A 21,925-nucleotide genomic window follows, 5' to 3' on the forward strand; every position below is an offset into this window, starting at 1 on the left:
GTTTTGTATTTCTTACATCCAAAGAGTGCCCCCTCCCCCGAGAGCCTGGCAGTGGAGTTCAACAGGAGTTAAAGGATGAAGACACTCAGACTCCACCTCCCTTTTTGGCCACACCAGACTTGAGAAAGGGCAGCTGAGGCACAAACAGCAAAACAAATCAAAACCCAAACCTTCCACCTGCTGTTTACACATAGACTACCCCAGGGAGAGCCTTAGGGTCCTCTCAGCATGCGCTTTACTCATCATTTCCAAATTGGGAGGCCCTGTCACATCACCTCATTTTGAAAAGCTGTAGAATCTGTGACTCGCAGAGGGGAGGTCAATTGCCAGAGGTCACAGAGCATGTGGGGTGAGCATATCTAGGCTCCCACAGGGGCCTGAAACCCAGGGAAAGCACTGGCTTCTCCCCATGAACAGAAAGAGGGGTTTCGGGGAAAGGGTATGGAGTAGGCTGAAGGAAGGAAGCAAGACTGGCTTTGATGAAACGTGGGAGTGGGTGCTGGCAGGGAACCAGGAGTTAGAGGGACATGGCCCAGAAGGACCGTGGAGTATGTGGGATGAAATACTGCCTGGGAAAGCAGAAGCAAAGAGAACCGAGGTCTGTTTTCTCAGCAAGCACCAGAGGCACCCAGCCGTCCCCCAGGCAGACAAGCACACTCGGCCTCTCTCTGCCCCACTGGGAGATGCACACACAGGACAGCCGAGTTGGCGCTGGGGGCTGACCCCTTGTACCCCAGCCAGGTGACTCCCCACCATGGCCACGGGTGCAGGTCTCTGGCCTGCGAAATCAGGAGGTTAGAGCCCAAGGCCATGTCTCCTCAGCTTCTGTCTGGCTTCCATCACATACCACCCTCCCCTTTTCTGGCTCCAGGGCTTTGGGGTGACCACACTGTCAGCTACACCTACCTGTCCTTTCCTCAAAACGGCAGTGAGAGACATGGGCTTGGCCAGGTCCCTCAGAACCTGGCCTGCAAGCAGCATCATCATTCGCTCCACAAACATCTCCTCGGCAAGCCTACCAGCACCCACCTCACCTGGTGTGACTTCCTTATGCGAATCACCCCAAAGCAGACCCCACCCAGGTGAGTAGGGCGTCCTGAAAGGTGGGAAGGCTGGGCCAGAGGAGGGCACGGGGCAAGAGACAAGGGCTCCAGCAGCCCGGGAAGTGGGCAGTGTTCTGCAGGAGCGTTTACCAAGGCAAACCCTACTGACAAACGGCAGACGGGGCTGTCCAGGACAGAGGGGATGGATGGGCTGTGGGGTGTGACGGCTACAGGACACAGGGTTCCTTTTGGGAGGATGAAAGCGTTCTAAAACTGACTGTGATAATAGCTGCACATCTCCGGGAATACATTAAATCACTGAACTGCACAGTTTAAATAAGTCAACTATATATGGTATGTGAGTTTCATCTCAATAAAGCTATTAAAAAAAAAATCATTTACCAAGGCCTATGTCAGGCAGTGGGGAAGCAGAGATAAATAAGAAACTGCTCCCCCTCCATGGGTTCACAGTCCACAGCAAGCAAACTGGGAACAAATGACATGTGAGGAGGCAGTGGTTGGGGAGGGGAGCACTGGTGATCATGGGCACGGCCGATGCGGAGACGGAGGCAGGAGCCTGTCCACCAGTGGGGCTGGTTCAGCTGCCGCCCTCCCTCAACTCGTCAGCGCCTCTCACTGAGGGCTCCAGACCTGGAACCCCTTCCACAAGCCTGGAGAGCCGCACCCGGGGACACACGCTCTGAGCCTCCTGCTCCTCAGGGAACCTCAAGCTAGACATGCCCACCTGCCCTCGGTCCAAAGAAGGGTGCCCCAGACATGCAGCTGCTGCCCTCACTGTTTCTCAGAGGGCCTAGAAATGGCAACAGCCAACCTGGCCATGCTGGTGAGTCCAGAAGCGCCACGCACAGCCTGTCCCCACAGGAGAGGTTTACAAGCCACAAGCCAGAGGTTTGTAGGGCAGCATCCGTCCTGTTCCTGCCTCACCTCCCCTGGAAGCCCCAAGTGACCTGACATACAGGCTCTGGTGACCCCAAAGGCAGCTGGCACAGGAAGTGGGCTCTAGAAACTCCTAGTGGCTTGTAGTTTTGTTGCTGTTTTCTGCCTGGGTGACGGGTTTACTTTAAGGGGCAGGGGGACAGGAGAAGCAGGTAACTCTTCTTGATACTGAGGGCCCAAAGGATGGGACTTTGGGAGTTCTGTTTCAAGCAGGCCACTGGGAGTAAGCCCACTGGTCCAGTCCCTGTGCAAAAGTCACCATTTGGGACCACCTGTCGGGCCTCTCTCCCTTCCATTAAACTCAGCCCCGCCTCACACACCAATAACCAGAGGCTGCACTTCCGCTGACCTCTGGGAAGAGGCTGCTTGCTGGTGGCTGTGCCATCCTCCTCAGCCCAAAGCCCTTTCGAAATTGCTCACTTGACATTTCTGCTTCGAGATGGGGTGGATGTAACGTCCCTATGCCTCCCACTAACCACAAATAAAAGCCTGGACACTGTATGTTAGACAAAACTAAGGAGACTTGAAAAGTGGGAGAGAAGACTGCAGAGGAGCCGAGGCACCGCTGGGAGGTGTGCAGCCTGGGTTTCTTTTGGCCTCACTGTCCCAGATCGGGGTCTGGAGGAGAGGCCACATGGAAGCGCCAACAGGCACAGACAGAAAAAGCCTCAGGAAAGGCTCTCCCTAGTCGAAGAACCAGGGAAGGGACAACTTGGCAAAACAGAGAACTCTTCCAGAGTAACCAGCCTACCCCAGTCGGACAGATGAGACACTGCCACACTCCCACCATCCCCTAGCAGAGGCCAGACTTCCAGAGACTTCCTACTCAGTAGGCAAGGTGTGGGACAACAGGCAGGGGCCCAGGACTGCCCTGCCCACCCAGCAGTAAAGGTCCCCTCCCTCTCCCTGCTATCCGAGGAGGACACCTGAGGGGCTGAACCCCGCCCCCTACGGCAGCAACCACGCACCTCCTGCCTCAAGTGTCCACGGAGTCCGGTGAGGAGCCAGACTCCTACCTCCACTGAGAGGCAGGAGGCAGAGCCCTGCTTCCCCTGTTGGGCAGTGCTAGAAAAACCCGACTGAAAGAGAGAGATCAAACACAGCCCAAAGTCACCTGGCGTGACACAAAACTGTCCAGGTTGAAAAATCACCATGATACCAAGAACCAGGAAGGTCGATGCCAACACCAGGGTGTCAGGCATGTCAGAATTATCTGCCGGAGGTTTAAAGCAGCCATGCTACATGGTTCAACAAGAAATTATGAACATGCTTGGAATAAATGAAAACACAGAGAGCCTGAGCAAAGAAACAGAAGCTGCAAGAGCCAGGTGAAAATTCTCAAACTGAAAAATACAATAGCTAAATCAAAAGCTCAATGGATGGGCTCAAAAAGCAGAAAGATGGGAACAATGGAATGAATCAGTGAGCTGGAAAACAAGAGAAGAGAAATCGCACAGACAACACAGAGAAAACAGACTGAAAAATAAGAGAACAGAGTCTTAGGGACCTGTGGGAACAGAAGACCTAATATCTGTGCCGTCAGAATCCTGGAAGGAGAGAAGGGTTAAAATACTAGCACTTCCCTGGTGGTCCAGTGGCTAGATTCTGAGCTCCCAATGCAGGGGGCCCAGGTTCGATCCCTGGTCAGGGAACTAGATCCCACTCGCCGCACCAAGAGCTACCATGCTGCAACGAAGATCAAGGACCCCACGTGGTGCAACGAAGACTCAGCACAGCAAAACAAGTACTTCCTAAAAGTACTGCTTACAATCATTAAAAAAAATGAAATACTGGACCTCCCTGCTGGTTCAGCAGATAAGAATCCATCTGCCAATGCAGGAAACGTGGGTTTGATACCTGGTCTGGGAAGATTCTACATGCCACAGGGCAACTAAGACCGCGCTCCATAACTACTGAGTCCACGTGCTGCAGCTGCGCACCCAGAGCCGTTGCTCTACAGCAAGAGAAGCACAGTAACGAGAAGCCCAAGCACTGCACGGAAGAGCAGCCCCCGCTGGCCGCAACCAGAGGAAGCCGGGGCGCAGCACCCAAGACCCAGTGCAGCCATAAGCAAGTAACCAACCATCCAACTACCACATAACCCAGGTGCTGCATTCCTGGACACATTCCAGAGAAATAAAAGCTTACACTTCACAAAAACTGTGAGTGATTACTGTCTCTTTATTTGCAAAGGGCCAAGAAAAACCTGGAAGCAATGCAGATGTCCTTCAGCGAATGAGTGGTTAATCCATGCACACTCTGGAATACTACTGAGCAATTAAAAGGAAACAACCGGTGATATACGCAACTTGGATGAGTCTCCAGAGAATTAGGGTGAGTGGAAAAGTCAACCCTGAGGTTACATGATGTTCGACTCCACTGACACAACATGCCTGAAATGTGGAATTTCTAGACACGGAGACAGACTTGCAGCTGCTAGGAGTTAAGGAGGCAGCAGAGGTAAGAGGGCAGGAGGACTGTGACGATGCCCTGTAATTTTATTAATATAAGATGCAGCCACTGGGGGAAACTGGGTAAAGACACAGGATCTCTCCGGATTGCATCTCACAACTGCGTGCAAAACTACAATGATCTCAAAATAATAGTTTTAATTAAAAAATAAAAAACCAAAAACCTATTACTTTAGGATACTTGCTCCACTCACACAGGCATATGCCCCCCAGAAGAGGACCCACTGCAACCCAACAGCAAAGAGGCTTAGCCACGAAGGCTTCTGCTTCTACAGTTCACAGGGGCCAGCCCCAGGCCAAGCAGCCTGCCATGGCTTCAGCTTCTCCTGAGGCCACAGGCACACGCAGTTTCTGAAGGCTGTCGACTGGACCACGCGGGCTTCTTCGTCCCCTTCCCCCTGCACCACCCTCCCGGGGCAGGCCTGGGTTCCATCGGGCCAAGTGGGCAGGGCGGGCTGCAGGCAGGGAAGGAGCAGGCACCCAGCCTGCCTTACAGAACATCACCCAGCTGCCCCCCTGATGCTGCCCTGACACATCCAGGACTCTGGACACCGCTGCCCAATCACAACCAGCCCTACAGCGTCCAGGCATTACCTGCTGGGCTCTCAGCTCCACAGGGCCCATCTGAGGCTCAAAGAAAGGACATGTATGTGACAGACTTCTGACAGGCTGCGAAGCTCGCTCTTCTGGCCCCTCAGACTCACCTGCCCCAGAGCGCAAGGGGCCCTGAGAAAAGCAGACGCAGAAATGCAGTACCACCTTCCCACCCGTCATCCTAAAGGCCCCCAAGCACCTCTCCTTCATGGGCAGGAGTAGCCCCTTGTCTCTACGTGGGTCCCTTCAAGTAGAGTAACAAACCCAGAGCCAGCTGCTTACCAAGAACTTACTGGGGCTCCCCTCCTGCAAGCTGTGCCCATACTCACACCTCCTATGAACAGAAAACTGTCTTCTGGCCTCGGGGCTCTGCACACATGGGCCTCTGCAGAGAGGAAACCCCACTCTGCAGCAGCACCCTGCTTACCCCCAGGCCCTTCTCCAAGCCCCCCGCCATCTCCAGCCCTTCTGCTTTCACATCCCACCTTTGTTCAGCAAGGTGCCCACTGCAAAGTAGGGCCACCTGACGTGTGAGTCAGTGGACACACTGAGGCAGCACTCAGCTGCTCCCCACTTGTCCTCCAGGTGCTGGTGCAAGGCCTCTGAGCCAGGACAGGGTGAGCCCAGGCCACACCTCTTCCTTCCACACATGGAGCCCAGTCACGGGGAGGAACCTGTCCATCCCCAATACTGAGGGACAAGCTGAGCGCTGAGGAGCACGTGGACAGGCTGGCCTCCAACTGTCCTCCCTTTACTGAATCCAATCCCCACCAATACCGCGTGCGCCACAGTGGCCCCGACAGAAAGCAGAGACGACGCGGGAAAGCCGGCATTCTCAGAGCAGCCAGGCGGCCACATGAGGAGAGAACTCGTCTCCCTGCTCCTCCCTGGTAATCCCACAGCCAGACACAGAGCCTAAAGAGACAACACAGACCAGCAAACCAGTGCTGGTTTGGAGCTCAAACCAAACCGGGGGCGGGGCTTAGGGCCAGCAGTGCTCAGGGGAACGAGCCCCAGAGTGGACCTGGCGCACGAGACAGCCCCAGAACAGCGTGGAAGGGAGGGCCGTAGAGAGTATCCAAGGTCAGCCCGGAGGGGACCCCAGGATGCCTGACTCAGGCGGGGCAAAGCACACGAACCCCACAAAGGCACCCTCACACAAGGCTGGACATGTCAACTCCAAGCACCAGCCTCATGCAAGTTGTTCAAGGAGAGCGGTCCCACACAGCCTTGAAGACAGACCCATACTGTGGGGGCCAGCGTCCCAGGTCAGGCGCACTCCTGGGCCGAGCTGGAGGATGAGGAGCTGCACAGGGGCCGGAGGTGAGGATCTAGTGAACGCTCCAAGGATGGGGTGTTTGTAGACTGAAGCTAAGTGCTTCTGAGGCTGGCTCCCTGCTCCTCTTTTCCCCAAGAGTTTTTGTGGAAACGCTTCCATGCGCTCATAGCAAACAGGCTTTTTGATATTTTCTGCATTTCTATTCCAAAAGGAGAAATGATGCCTGGGTAGCAGCTGTCTGGCTATCTTTATGAGCATGTAAATCACAGGAGATTGTGAGGTCGCCTGTCTTTTCTGGGACATGTGGAGGTAAGTCAGTAACACGAAATGTAGGCACACATCCAGGTCAGTCTGAAGCCTCGCCCTTGCCTTGTCCCAGCCACCTGAGAAAGAACACTCCATCTGGGCAGACCGCAGAGGGAGGCCTGTCCCACCTGCCTGACCCACACCTCGGTCAGCACACACCTCCACAAGCCAGTAGAGCAAGACCCCAGGAGCGTGGGCTTCTCACTTAGAGCAAACCTACTGGGGCAACCAGGTCAGCCATCCCTGCAGATCCCACCTCAGGCTTCTCCTCCCAACACCACGCGGGCCACTGTGCTGGGATTCGTCTCTAAGACACGTCCAAGGGTCTCAAGCCCTCAGCAGAGGACACTGTCCTGCTGCTTTACAGCTATTCCGTTCTAGACCCACACTACACTCCTCCACATGGGCACACCTGCCGGCATGAGCTTCCCGGGCATGCCATCTGCCTCTGAAAGCCAGCAGAGGGCCATCGGCCACTGCCAAGACGAGCACAGTAGCGGGGCAGCCCCTGAGCCAGATTCAACACCATCAGGACCCAGGGGGAGAGAAAGCGTGGCTTCTGAGAAAGGGGAGCCACGAGGTGAGTGGCCCTAAGGACGCACGCTGCATCGAGTGGGCGCGTGGGCAGGCTTTCCGAAATGCCCTCCAATCTGCTCTGCTACCTAGCCGTCCTACTCCCCAGTGCCAACAAGTCAACACCCACGACTTACAAGGCAGGTCACTGCTCCAGGCACTTCACTCACGCACTCCGTACCACTCTTCCTCATCTCACATACAAGGAAACCGCAGTGTCTCAGCGAGTGTGAGTCAAGGCTACCTGGCCCCGCATCATGCCTCTAACCTCTGGACGCACAGAGGCAAGGGCGGGACAAGGCCCTGGCTGGGACAAGGTGAGGGCGAGGCCACATCAGTGAGCCGCTCCCAGGAGTAAAAGCTGGCGCCACCCCAGCAGGATGCACAACCCTAGTGGGTATTCTCCTTGAGGGTCTAGTCCTGACCTCGTCACTAGGGCCTCCCCAGATATCCCTCCACCTGAGGCCTGGGATCTGCGTGGAGTCCTGATTCGTGGTCTCTGTAAGGAACTCACCACAGGATGGACCACCACAAGCCACCCTCCATGGAGCTGTCCACCCGGCATGGCCAGGCACCAAGGGCCGTGAAGGGGTTTAGGGAGCAGACAGAGGCCATGGGGCTCTTCCTCGGAAGGAGGAGTCTTTCCTATCTGTGCACACAAAGACAGAAGTGCGAGCACAGGCTCCCACCTCCGCCCAGAAAAAGCAGAGCCTCACAAGTAGAGCAACTCTATCCATTTAGCATCCAAACTGGGACACTCTGGGCAACGAGCAGGGAGCCTACTAATTACACCAGGACACATGGCCCTAAAGAAAGAAACTTACAAGAAAGGCAGTCTACACATTCCTGCTGCCAAAAATCAGGTTGCAAAGACAACACAGCCACTGAGAATACCTACAATGAGACAAAGACGCAAAACCTGGAGCCAAGGGTAAGGTCCTCGGCAGCAGGGAGCAGAGGAAGGATGTGGACGAGGCCCCCAAGAGGAGCAAGCACAGGCCAACGGCAGAGATGGAGGTCAGGGAGGCCGGCTGGCATGTGAGGAGCCCCACGCTCCCCCTAGAAGCAGCAGAGCCTCTCACACAGTGCCGCCCTCTCCCTGGGAGCACCTTACAGAGAGGGGTTCCCAGGGGTGGGGGGGCGCATCCGAACCGCCATGCGGCTGGAGCCTCAGGGGCCCTCCTCCGGAGCTCTAAGTCCGAGAATCCTCTGACAGTCCCACCCTTCGGCCAAATCAGAAGTAGCACTGGACGGAGGCAAAGACAGTAAATACTTGATGAAACAATCACCCTAACGCCAACTGCTCTCAGCATAGAACACATCCACGCTGCTGCCACACACCTGACCACAGCTGAGCCCCAAGCTGTGTGTGCAGATGTGCACATGTGGGTGCAACACGGTGAGGCCAATGCCATGGCAGTCGAGCACGTCCTGGGGACCTGGGGTAACTAGGATGGCGCAGAGGATGGAGGTGGAATCTGCAGTGTTAGCTACACATAGGCAGCAAATGCCAAGCCAAAAATGACAGAAATACAGGAAACAAAGATGTCAAATAATGGTTTGGCAAAATGTGGGCTGGGCTTCCCTGGTGGCTCCTTTCCTGGCAAAAACCCTGCCTGCCGAGCAGGAGATGTGGGCTTCATCCCTGGGTTGGGAAGATTCCCTGGAGAAGAGAATGGCTTCCCACTCCAGTCTTCTTGCCTGGAAAAATCCCACGGACCGAGGAGCCTGGCAGGCTATATATAGTCCATGGGGTCGCAAAAGAGTTGGACACAACTTATCGACCAAACAACAACAAGCAGAAACCAAAACTGAGATGGGGATAATAATGGCTTTAGGTTATTTTTGTAACAACTTACTTTTTTGAGGCATAATTCACACACTATACCACTCCTCTGTTGTACAACAGGTGTAAAATTCAATACAAATCCAGGTTTGTATTGCACCCATTGCTACCATCACGTCTAGAGCAGCTTCGTCACCGTGGAAAAGCAGCCCTGTGCGCTTCAGCTGCCATTCCCGCACTCTCCCCTGGGGTCCCCAGGGGCCACCAAGCTGCTTTATGTCGTCACAAAGTTGCCTAATAGGGATGTTTCACACGAACGGAATCAGGTAACACGTGGTCTTTCGTGCCTGACTTCTCTCACTGAGTGTATGTTTTCTAAGCTCAGCTGTGCCATAGTGGGTGCCTGTCTCTCTCCTTTTCATGGCCAAATAATATTCCATTGTGTGGATGGACCACATTCGTTTACTGATGATACTGGGGTTGTTTCCCCCTTTTGGTGACCGTTTTTAAAAATCCTTTAGGAGAGATCAAAGAAGTAAACAACAGCTGTCTAACTGACCCCAGGCCCCTTGGCATTGGCTCCCAGCAGCTTCCCCACACCTCACCATTCAGGGGTGCACCAGCATCTCCCTGCATCGCCTGGCCTTCAGCGCCCATGGCCCCCTACCCCAGGACACTGAAGCCCCAGCTTAGCTCCTGCTCACCAGGATCTTCATGAGGGAATGGAGGTCGGGGAGGGGGTGGCCTTGGCTGCTCCTGCACACAGGCACAGCCCCTGCAGGTCCTTACCCTGGTTTCTTCTGCCCGCCCGTGCCACCATCTCTGCCCCTGCACCCCACTGTCCACAGTGCTGAGGTCTGGCCTGATGAGGTGCTTCCCGGTACAGCTCATAGCAGATCTCCACGGGACCCAGCAATACCCCCACCACAAGCCAGTCTCCACCCTGAAGAGCTGAGGGGTCAGAAAGATGTGTGTTCACAGCAGCACGATTCACAATAGCCAGACGCAGAACAGCCCAAGTGTCCATCTACAGACAGACATAAACAAAATGTTCTACACCATAGAATGCAATATTCATCCAGAAACAAGCAGTACACAGTGATTTCGTGTTACCGTGCGAACTCTGAAAACATGCTCGGTGCAAAAAGCCCGACAAAAGGCCACAATTTCTACAATTCCATTTTGATGAAATATCTAGACTAGGTAAATCAGTAGGGACAGAAAGCAGACGGGTGGCTGCTGAGGATGGGGGTGGGAAGTGGGATAAAGCTGCTTAGTAGTAATGGATGTTCTTTTGGTGTGATGAGATGTTTACAGAGTGCTGGTGACTTTAGCATATCGTGACGAGATGTTTACATTAGAGTGCTGGTGACTTTAGCATATTGTGACTGTGCTAAATGTAAGTGAACTGAACCCTTTAAAATTATTAATTTTACATTTCATGAATTTTACCACAAAAAAAAAAACAAAAACTCACACACAGAGCTCACTGGATCCCAGGCCCTGAGATGGGAGGGCATGCAGCCGCCAGCCTGCTGGCCACCACCCCTCATTCCCCAGCTCAGCTTCCTGCTCACCCCTCTGCCTACACACATGCCCTGCAAGTCCAGTCCATGCCCAGGCCTCCTCCCTGGACTGCAGCAGCTGGAGGAAGAGGGGAAAGGAACACTTTAAAAAAAACCCTTCCCTGTTTGGGCTTGACTAGGAGCCCGTGGCCACGGGATTTTTGGAACATGACGCCATTTGTGGCAAAGGGAGGAATGCCAGAGAATGCGTGGGACAAATTTTGGAGCCAATGGTTTTGCAGGAAAAAGTCACACCCTGTCCCTCAAAAAGCAGTGCTTCCTATAAAGTGACAGGTAGGACAGGAGAGTCTGATGAAAGGAAGTAAGGGAGAGACAGGAAATGTAACAAGTTCAGCCCAAGCCTCGCCTCCACTCCACCCTTCCCAGCACACACACACTCTGGCAGGGCAGCTCCCAGACACGAAGGGCCAGAGGCCACACAGGGCCAGAGATCTAAGGTCCAGAAGGCTGGCCTGAGCCCACTCAGGTCCGTTTGGGAACCCTGGGAGGAGGGTCCAGGTCAGACTGTCTGCACAAGTTCCAGGACCTCTTTCCATCTCAGTTTTCTTATCTAATTCATAAGGCTGCCGTGAATGTAAATGGTTAGCAGTGGCCGGGCACACAGCAATAACTGTCAGCTCTGAATCCCACCACTGCCCCAGAAAATAATCCCAGAGCACATCAACTACTCCTCCAACTAAGTATAGAAAACCACACCAGAGACGGCTATGTGGCCAGTTCGCTGGCTCCATTCCCAGGAAGAAAACCCAAGCTCACAAGTTTCCAGCAGGGAAGGGAGATGTAGGGATGAGAGTCAATGGGCTGTCTGCTGAGATGGCACCTGCCTGTTGACAAGCTAGACTGCAAACTCTCACAAGGAGCCACGTCTGCTCATTTAGACCCCACGGAAGGGTGCCCTTGGCAGAAGGCTCTACCCCCTGAAAGAGTGTGTGATCCCTAGGATGCGGGGCAGGGGGGGAGGAAGCCAGAGGACCCCCCTGCCAGCTGAGGGGAGTTATCAAAGCTGGTGACCCAAGGGCCTGGGCCAATCTCCTGCTCACCGCCCAGCGACTCACTACTAGGCCCAGGCTGCTCTCTATGCTCCTCTGCCCTTTTCACCCAGGCCCAGTGCACGAGAGCTTGGATTCCCAGATAACTGCTCCCAGGGGCACCTGCAAGATAAGCAGCTTCTCTTAACCCTCTGCCACCTTGCTGATGGCAACTGAGACACTTCCACACAAAGTGACTTCTGAAATTGGGGCGTGCCACTGCCATTCGACTAAACAACTGCCCTTCCTGGGACTGGCAGTGTGCATTTCTCTGGGCTCGGCAGGTGCTCAGGGGTGGCTACTGCCCCGGCTGCTGGCCTCTGGAGCAGCCCACACCCTCCAGTGGTAGGTCTTAGCCCAGAGTACCTGGTCTCTCCAGTTTTGTCGTCGTTGTTTTTGCCACACAGAGCAGCATGTGGGATCTTAGGTCCTTGACTAAAGGGACAGAACCTGTGCCTCGTGCAACGGAAGCACAGAGTCTTAGCCACTGACCACCAGGGGAGCCCTGCCTCTTCGCTTCTTATACTCTAAAAATTCTTAAAACTGGTTCACTCTTTATACTTGAACACATTCTGAAAATTAAACCCACACAAGCAAACGGACTATGGTCCTTCCAATCCCTAGGGGCTGATGCGGGGCAGCTGCTAAGTGGTGCCAAGCAGCTCACAAGAGAGGGGCAGCCTGGGCTTCTGTGGTGTGGGCACCAGGTAGACAGAAAGAGTTTGATGGCAGCCATGCTGCAGAATCTCATCACAGAGGCAGGTCCCCTCTCTGGGTCACCATGTGCCCACCACACACTCAGGCGTTTACAGAGCTGAGGCTTGCTCTTTCCTGCAACCCCCATCCTCACAGGCACTCAGACATGGGTCCTGTTGCAGCTCCCATTTTCAGAGGAGGGATGCAGACACTTAGACTCTGAGTAAGTTGCTTAAGCAGCATAAGACCCAAATCCAAGCTGAAAGCCCCCGTCCTCAACCCTCCCATTCCCTTACCCAAGCACGTGTGAACTAAAAGTGGGACTGTGTCAGATTTGTAGGTCAGAGCGGTCCCCAAGCAGAAGACCCGCCAGCTGAGGTAGAGAGGCTCTGAGAGTAGCACCCAGGGGACCTGGACTCTTTCTCTGGTTCACCTGGGACTCCCAGCAGCAGCTCCCCTGCCTGGCCCCTTGAGCTGCGCACCAGGACACTGGGAGGGGAGAGAACATGGAGTCTCCCTGTTCCAACCAGGGCTTTAGGATCTGGAGTCAAGGACACAACTACTTCCTGATTGGGAATCCCTCAGGGGAAAACAGTGATTCCCGTTCAAAGCTCACCAAAGGTATGGTCACTGCAACAGGCCAGCAGCCTGTCCAGGAGATGTGCAATACCACAATGCTGAGACTTTAGGACCTGCGAAATGCTCTGCCCTTCCCATGCCCCCCACCAACTAAGGAATCCAAGTCAGGGCAAGGCCCTGTCTCTGACAGAAAGGTTAACATTTGCTTTCAGACAGAGTGGGCAAACAGAACTCTGAAAACTCCACACTCGCCTTCCTGTGACCTAGGCTGAACTTCTCTGGGTCTCAGTGGCTCCATCTGCTAACGGGGACAATCCTTCACCTGCTTGAGGGTGGGGGGATTACCCAGCCCCTCAGGCCCCTTCTCCTTGGGGTAGGAATTAGAAGTCCATTAAACAGCTTCAACTTAGTTTGCAGACCTCGGCCTCCTACTGAAACCTTAACAGGTTAACAAGTCACAGTGGCCGCTTATAAGCTGGCATGGGAACCAGGTGGAACACAGCCCATCCCTAGGCAGCTCAGTGACCTCAAGCTGATCTAACCTAAGCCTGACTGGTTCGCCATGTCCCTGCCCCACAGGCGGCCATGCTGCCCCCAGCCCTGCTCGCCTTCCCAGCTGAAGACAGTGGAAGGAGGTCATGGTACTAACAACACCGGACCCAGGGCGACGCAGGCTCGGGAGGACTCCACAGGCCTGTCCACTCACCCTCACTGCAAGCTGCCCTGCCATCCAGCACAGCACACACACCAAGCTGAGCAAGGGAAGGAAGGAGCCAGAAGGGTTACAGGCTCCAGGCAAGAATCAGGCTATGGTTTCATGTGAACTAGGATGACCCTGAGGAAACCAGCAAGTGGTTTGGAAGAGTCTAGTCCAGTCTCCAGAGACAAAATGCCAAGCTTCTGGCTCTTGCCCCCAAAGGAAATGAGAGCATCAGAGCAGTGGCGCTGGGCACTCGGGGGTCCCAGCCCAGGGCAGCTGTGAGAGAGCCCAGATCACTCACAGAGCCCTCTGCTAAAATCAAAGGGAGATCTCAGGCAAAGTCTTCAAACCTGCCCCTTGTACACTCAGAAGCAAGCGGAGGTCCCACGCGTGGGGAACAGAAACAAACGGCTGAGAGGCCAGGCACCAACCGCGTGTGGCCCAGAACCGTGCCACTTTTCCGGCTTCACACACGCTTCTGTACGAGACTCCTTTGAGTAAAAGGCTCCGCAATTTAAAGTTTGAAAACCGCTGACGTGGTTCAACCATGTCATCTCAGATGGGAAAGTGATGCTCAGAGAGTAAATTTTCAGGGATAAAGGAAGCCTGTTTTCTCAGATTAACTGCTTCGAAACCAGCCCCCAGCGCTTCGCACTCCCCCGTGTCCTGGCCGCCGCCCACAGCATGAGGATGGAGGCAACAGAAGCGCAGCTCCCTCTAGTCTCTCCTCCTTGGCTTAAGGCGCCTTTTTCAAGTCTAGATGGCAACTTGGTAACAACTTAAAGATAAGTATTCCAAGTCAAATTTATTTCAGCTAAACAGCATCAGGGTGCCAGTGATCTGGAGAGAGCCCAAACAAAGGCTGTTCCCCACAGCAGAGGCCCTTGGCATCCTTTCTGGAATATTAATTACCACAAAGGGATTCGGTAGCCTTCACAGGCCTGGTCAGTACTCTCCATCCATTCTGTTAGCAAACTAGACCACTCCTGAGAACAAAATGTGGGCAGTGGCTTTGGAGTTGGGAAACCGAGGCCAGGAGAACATAGGTGACCTTTCTGGGTCACCCTGCAATGTCTGTGCCAAGAACAGAACACAGGTCTTCCATTGTAGCCCTTCTGCGGGGCCAGGGAACAAGAACTCGGAAAGAAAGGTCAAGTGGCAGCTAGAATGCTGGGAAAAGCAGCTAGGATGCAGCTGCGGAGCACTGAGCAAACAGGGTGGTGCGGGGTGCAGGCACCCCACCTCCACGTGCCCCACCAAGCCACCCTAGGCTCTCACTCGCTCCCCATAGCATGTGTCTACTAAGCCCTGACCAGCCGGCACCCTGCTCTCCTCTGCCCTGCTGGGGCAGCAGGAACCAGAGCCCAGAGCTCTCAAATACAGTGAAAGGAGTCACCCCCCAAAAAAGTGACTTTCAAGGAAAGAACCCCCTGAAGTTGGCAAAAACACACCATGAGGGGATGCAGATAAGAGTATCAATACCCAGCTGATAACTCTTTTTGTAGCTCCAGGACTCCGAACGCGAGCTGAGGAGAAAAAATCCACAGGCACAGCCTTCCCAGCTGTGGGCCAGGCCACTGCAGCCAGAGCCACCCCACTCATCACTGTAGACAACAGCCACACGTGGCCACTGAGCACTTGGAATGAGGCTAGTCTGGACCAAAGGTGCTGTAAAGGTAAAAGTGCATATAACAGCATGTTTACATGTTGAAACAGTAATTAATGTTTTAGATACATTAGGTTAAATATAATTAAAATTAATCTCACTTGTTTCTTTTTACTTTGTGGCAACCAGAAAATTTTAAATTACATACCTGGTTTGCATTACAGTTCTACCAGACAGGGCTGGTCTAATGGGGCGGGGGGAGGGGGTGAGGGGTGGCAGTGAGTTGGGGGTTGGAGAGCTCTGTATGCTCACTCTAGAGACCAAATCTAGCCCACCGGTTACTTTTTCTTAAGGTCCCAAGACCAAGAATGGTTTTTACATTTTCAAATGGTTATATAAGTACGTACCTAAATGCCTCAATTTTGCCTGTGGGCCTACAAAGCTGAAAATATTATCTGGCGCTTTAAGTAAGTCTTTGCCAATCCCTAGACTCTGGAAACAAAATAATCAGATACTCCCTCCAGAGACACTAGAAGCAGAAGGCAGGTTTAGGGTGTGTGTGTGTGTGTCTGTATGTGTGATTCTTGAACTTTTTTTATTGAGACAAAATTCACATCACATAAAATTAACCACTTTCAACAGAATAGTTCAGTGGCGTTTAGTACATTCATAGTGTTAGGGAAACAGCATCTCTGCCTAAGACATTTCATTACTCCAAAACAGAACCTTGATCAGGTTCTGTTCAAGGTTCTGTTCATCATCAGCAGGTGTGCCCTGTTCCCCTCTAACCAAAACCCTTGCAACCACTAATCTGCTTTCTGTCTCTACAGATTTACCTGTTCTGGACATTTCATATAAATGGAATCATACAGTGTTTGACCTTTTGTGTCTGACTCTTTCACTTAATATCAGTTTTTGAGGGTCAATCATGTTGTAGCACGTCTCATTACTTCATTCCTTTTTTATAACTGAATGATATTGTACTGTGTGGACAGACAATAATTTCTCTGTTCATCCACTGATGCATATTTGGGTTGGTGCTACTTTCAGCTATTGTAAATAGTGCTGTTAGAAACATAGGCATAAAACTGTTTGTCTGAATACCTGTTTCCAATTCTTTTGGGTATACGCTAGGAATGGAACTGCTGAGTCACGTGCTGATTCTTTTGAGGAACTGCCAAGCTGATTCCCACAGCAACTGTACCATTTTACACTCCCAGAAACGATGCACGAGGGCTCCAACGTCGCCACATCTTCACCACACTGAACACTTTCCCTTTTTCTTCTACAGCCATCCTGGTGGGTATGAAGTGGTACCTCACTGTGGTTTCAGTTTGCATTTCCCTAATGACTAACGATATTAACCATTTTTCATGTGCTTGTTTGGTCATTTGTAAGGTCTGGGATTTCTGACACACCCTTTACCAAACTATCTACCAAGCTGAATAATCACAAATCTTCTAAAATGGGTGGGCATGTAATCTTTCCGTTCTTTCTGAGATAAATGTTAAGTCAAATAAAGAAGTTCCATACCCTGGAACATCTAAGAACGTCACAGAATAAAGAGAAATGATGAACTGACTGGTGAAATGATTCACAAGGGGAGCAAGGCCTGGTCCACCCACCTCCATGTCTGGGATTGCCACCCCAATGCCCCAGAAGCCCCAGCACTGGAGGATGAGCGCAGCAAGGGCGGAATTAGACTGAGGGGCTGAGGGAAGACACAGCAGGGCTGAAGAGCTGGGAAAGACCAAGACGAACCTCCTCTTTCTCCTGGAGAGAGACAACCCAGCCAAGGTCCCACCAACAAAACAGTGCTAGACCAGGGACTAGAACTGCAGTTTGGTGATTTCTTTCACAAGAAGCCATGCTTAATGGTGCACAAGTCAGTTGGAGAGGGAGACATCCAGCCAATGGCCACCAGGAACCCAGGCTGGGACGAGGACCTGGAAGCCAAGACCCCTGAGTTCCAGATCTGCTGCTCCCACTGACCAACAAGCCTCCCCCATCTCGTTTCACTCTACACAGCCTCGTGAGCTACTCCATTCACTCCTATGACATCAGAATTCCCACTGGGCCCCAACCCCTCCTCCAGCTCTAACCAACTACCTAAGTAGTGATTCCACCTAAGGACCACATTGGACCTCCACCTCCTTGAAGTCAAATTTACCGCTTTTTTAACTTGGGAATTCCCTACTCCCCCAAATTTACTCCAAATCTGCTATTCTCAACTGCCGTTAAAGGTACTTTTACCCAATCAGGTTTCCTCAATTCGCACCTCTGATCGACTGCCAATGTCTTGTTCCCAGTATCAGCACTGACCTGGAGAAGACCTTTACGGACATTTACCTGGACTTCTTCAAGAGCATCTATTAGAGCTTCTGCCTTTAGCCAGAATTATTATCTTCCTACAACACAAACCCAATGGGTTAAAAAGCTAAGCACAGGTAATTCTCTGGAGGTCCAGTGGTTAGGACACCATGCTGCTTTCACTGCCAAGGGCCCAGGTTCGATCCCCTGTTAGAGAACTAAGATTCCCAAAAGCCACACAGTGTGGCCAAAAAAAACCACAAACAAAGTTAAGCATAAAAATAATATTTGCTTACTTATATTAGAGAAAATATTAGAGGCTATTTTATAACGCTGGAAATAAAACCTTTATAAGCATGAGAGTAAAACTACAAACTATAAAGGAAAACATGGAAACCTAACTGCATTCATGTTTCAAACTACAATATAAAGGCTTCCCAGGTGGCTCAGAAGGTAAAGAATCTGCCCACAGTGTGGGAGAGTTCTGTTCAATCCCTGTTCGGGAAGATTCCCTGGAGAAAGATATGGTAACCCATTATAGTATTCTTGCCTGGAGAGTTCCATGGACAGAGGAGCCTGGCAGGCTACATACAGTCCATGGGGTCACAGGGTCGGACACGACTGAGCGACTAAAGAGAAAACAGAAAACACTTTACATTCAATTAAACATAGTATATAACAGGTACTGCAACTGCTGAGCTTGCGTGCTGTAGAAGCCTGCACGCCACAAAACGACCCAGGTACCAAATTAATATCTAGAGTGGGAGTCAGCAAACCATGGCTCCAGGCCAATCCTCTCAACTGTCTGATTTTATAAATAAAGTTTTACTGGAAACAGCCATACCCCTTAGGTTACATCTTGTCTACAGCAGCTTCACACAGCGGCGTCTGTGGTACAGTGGTAGAGCTCCATAGTAGCCACAAAGGTCTATGGCCCACAAGGCTGAAATATTTACTATCTGACCTTTTACAGAAAGTTTGTGGACTCCTGACCTAGAATATATACAGAACACTCCTACAACTCAATGGGATGAGGGGTTGGGGGGACTAACCTGATAGAGAAATGGGGAAGTAATATGAAAATCCACAAAGAAGCAAAATATACCCAACAAATATTATTAAAAGAGGCTTAACCTCACTGGTAACTTGGGAATTATAGAACTAAATCATTTGATAATACCCAGTCGTGGCAATGATAAGATATACAATCTTTTCCGGAAGACAATTTGATGATTATCTGTAAAAAATATATATATATTTAATGCATTTTATATCTATTCACTCATTCTATTTTTACAGATCTGCCCCCAGAAAAATACTTGCACTTTTGCGTGTGCAGATGCACACACACATACCCAAAAGCAGTTAGAAAGCTGTTCACTGAAGCATTCACTATCTATAACAACAAAACCAGTAAGGAACCTTGCTGCCCAGCAATAAGGTAATGGTTAAACTATGGTACATCCCTGACCATATAAAATGCAAAACAAGTTTGGTATACATGTATGACCATGAAAATGGCTACAAGATATCATCAAGGAGAGGGAAAAAAAATTATGTGGCAGAGCAAAAATGCACACAGTTTAGGTTAAAAAAGATTTTTTTTCACTGTACTTGACTGTGTGTATGCAGAGAAATGCACAGGAGAACAACTAACGCATAAACACCTTAAAGAGGAGGTAGCCTGGATGATCCCTGATCTATCTTCCAGCCTTGACGGTCTAAAATAAGCTCGGGGCGGGAGGGCCAACAGGAAGCAAGGACTTGGGGAAGACTGATGGGAACCGATTGGCTGAGGTTTCCTAATGGAGCCATGAGGATGGGGCTGGGGGTGGAGGGCCGGATGCAGGGAGCAGAAGCTAAGGCTGTTGGCAACGGCCCTGAGTCTCCCTCCTCTTTTCAAGAGCAGTTTCTTCCTGAAAGATCCCAGGAGGTAGAAGCCTGGCGTAATCCCTCCAGGCACAAATAACCCAATCATTTCAGAAACTACCATTCCACTTGTACCCGGGAGGGCCCAGGCCTATTTCAAAACCTACATACAGTTCAACTGTGAATACACTGCAAGAATAAGGTACTTTTAAATTTGCAACATCCACCCACGAATCCAATTAATAATCAGCATTTTAAAAACAGATACATTTCAAATATGCAGATTTCATTCCAGTTCAACTAAGCTTAAGAATCAGAAAACAAGCCCTCTGAGGTGTAAACACCCAATTTAAACAGCTGCCTGGAATAACTAGAAAACTCTCAGAATAACCCTTGCCAAGGCCAGAAACTTTTTAAATTCAAGTTTACTATTCTTCAGGTTGATTCTTGTTTGTTTTTTAAGCTGTAAAAGGAAAAAGTTTACTAAGATATCACGCCGTTTTTCATAACAGCCTGGTGAGGGAAGAGAGCCAGGGATTCCTGCTCCCAATTTATGGAGAAGGAAATGAAACTATACCAAGCAAACGGACTTGTTCAAGGTCACGCAGTTGCCAGTGACAGCAAGCCTAGAAGCTCGGGTCTCCTGAGTCCTGGTCCAGGACCCTCATCGTCACAGGAACTGCTTCCCCGGGAGAGAAGTCCCGGTGGAGAGAAGGGCATGTCCCTTAGAAGCCCACCCACCACCGGGACCACCACCGGGAAACGGGTCCTGAGGTCCTGACGCTCTGACTCTGCGGCCCCGGGTGTGGAGTCTCGGTAACGGGAGTCTTTTCCTGGCCGCTGGGGACGGCGGCGGGTCCCGTGCCGTCATCCCTGCCAGGCCACCCACTCTGCAGCGAGAGAAACGGCCCGCCCCAGCCACTCGAAAGCGGCGCGCCGACGGAAGCGGCCGCGACGAGGTCAGCTCCCAGCCACACGCAGGGGGACCAGGGAGACCTCGAGGAGATGGGGGCCGGGGAGAGGCCGCGTGGGGGCCAGACGGCCCGGGAAGCGGGAGTGCTCGCGCCGGGCCGCAGAGCCCAGCTCCGGAGGCCGGCCGCCCCAGCAACCCCGCCCGGGCACGCGGGACGGCCCGGCGCCGCGCTGTGGGCGGGTTTCCGCCGACGAAGCCTGCGAAGCCCCCCGGGGACGAGGGACACTGCCGGGAGCGGCGACTCTGGGGGCGGGGAGGCCGCGAGCCCCTCCTGCCGGCGGCCCGGGGTCGCGCCCGGAGCGAGACCTGGACCCAGGCCGCCCCCGCCCGGAGCCACCGGCGAGAGATGAGTCGGGGGGGCCGGGGGGGCGCGGAGCTGGACGGCCGCAAGCGGCCCCGCGCTTTGTTCCCGCGCTCGGCCGGGCGCCCCGAACCGCCGAAACGCATGAGTCACCGGGCGGCGAGCGGAGGGCGCCGCTCGTCCCGCGGGCGCCGCTTTGTCCGCCCCGCCCGCGCCGGCCGCTCACCTGCGTCAGGTCTTCGTCGTTGAGCAGATGCGACTCGCGGGGCTTGAAGCAGTTCTGACACTTGCTCTTGTTGAAGATGTTGGCCTGGAATTTCCTGCACGGGTTCTCCTTGGCCGCCGACATGGCCGGGCGCGGGCTCAGGCCGGGCGCCGCCGCATCCCCGGCCGCCGCCTCCAGCCGCGCACGCAGGCCAGAGCCTCAGAGAGCGCGCGGCCCTCGCCGCCCGCCCGCGCCGCCGCCACCCGCCGGCCCCGGGCCCATGGACGCGGCCTCGCGCGCCCGCTCCCGCTCCCACCGCCCCGCCGGTCCCCGCGCTCGGTGCCCGCGCAGCCCTCGGCGCCCGCGGCCGTACCGAAGGGGAGCGGAGCGCCGGGCGCACTCCAGGGCGGCGGGCGCGCGCGAGGAGGCGACGGGCCAGCGCGCGGGGCGGGGCAGCGCGCGGGGTGGGCCCGCGTCCCGGCGCGATCGGCGCCTCGTCAGACCAATGGCAGCTCCACCTCCCGGCTAACAAAGAAACCTTCTAGCCAATGGGAGTCGGGGGAGGGACAGAAGGCGGCCTGGCGCAAGGTAACTTGTGTAGGCGGAGGAAGGAGGGGAGTGGTGGGGCGTTCAGGCTTGGTGGACGGGCGCGCGGCCGCCGGGCCTGACAGCTGCGGAGGCGGAGCCTGAAGGCGGGGCGGGGCCTGTGGGAGGGGCGGGAAGGAGAGGGGCCTACCGGCCGGCTCCGCAAACAGCTCCTGCAACCTCGCGGTCGCGCCCACGCGGAGAGGATTAGTTTGACACCCACTGGGCGCGGGCCCCGCGTGGCGGTCAGTAAGGCTCCATACAGTTCCGAGTACTTGATATGCGCGAGACTCACAGCCTCCCCATCCACATTTTACGTGGGCGGACACTAAGCGGAGAAGTTAAGGAGAGGGAGGTAGGGTTTCGAGGGGTGACTAAGAGGCGTCAGCCTGGAAGAGCTGTCAGTTCTATTGCGGGAGATTAGTGAGGGCTGACGCGATGCCAGCTACTAAGCCAGGCATTCCTGCCCCCATGACGT

At 53.4% G+C, this 21,925-nt stretch overlaps 1 protein-coding gene across 4 annotated transcripts in view; it reads right to left on the reverse strand.

Moving 5' to 3' along the window:
* MPRIP (myosin phosphatase Rho interacting protein) overlaps positions 1–21,302 on the reverse strand; it is a 91,749-nt gene extending 70,447 nt beyond the window's left edge. For 3 of the 4 annotated variants that reach the window (XM_069543063.1, XM_069543064.1, XM_069543065.1), the window contains exon 1: positions 20,884–21,294. In XM_069543063.1, the coding sequence (XP_069399164.1) occupies positions 20,884–21,006 (123 nt within the window). In that variant the 5' untranslated portion in view covers positions 21,007–21,294. Of the gene's footprint in view, positions 1–20,883 lie in introns of all 4 variants that reach the window. The other variant, XM_069543062.1, reaches the window with a different exon arrangement.
* Positions 21,303–21,925: the final 623 nt, after the last annotated feature.

The sequence above is a fragment of the Ovis canadensis genome, chromosome 11, assembly GCF_042477335.2.
Source record: "Ovis canadensis isolate MfBH-ARS-UI-01 breed Bighorn chromosome 11, ARS-UI_OviCan_v2, whole genome shotgun sequence".
Taxonomy (NCBI): domain Eukaryota; kingdom Metazoa; phylum Chordata; class Mammalia; order Artiodactyla; family Bovidae; genus Ovis; species Ovis canadensis.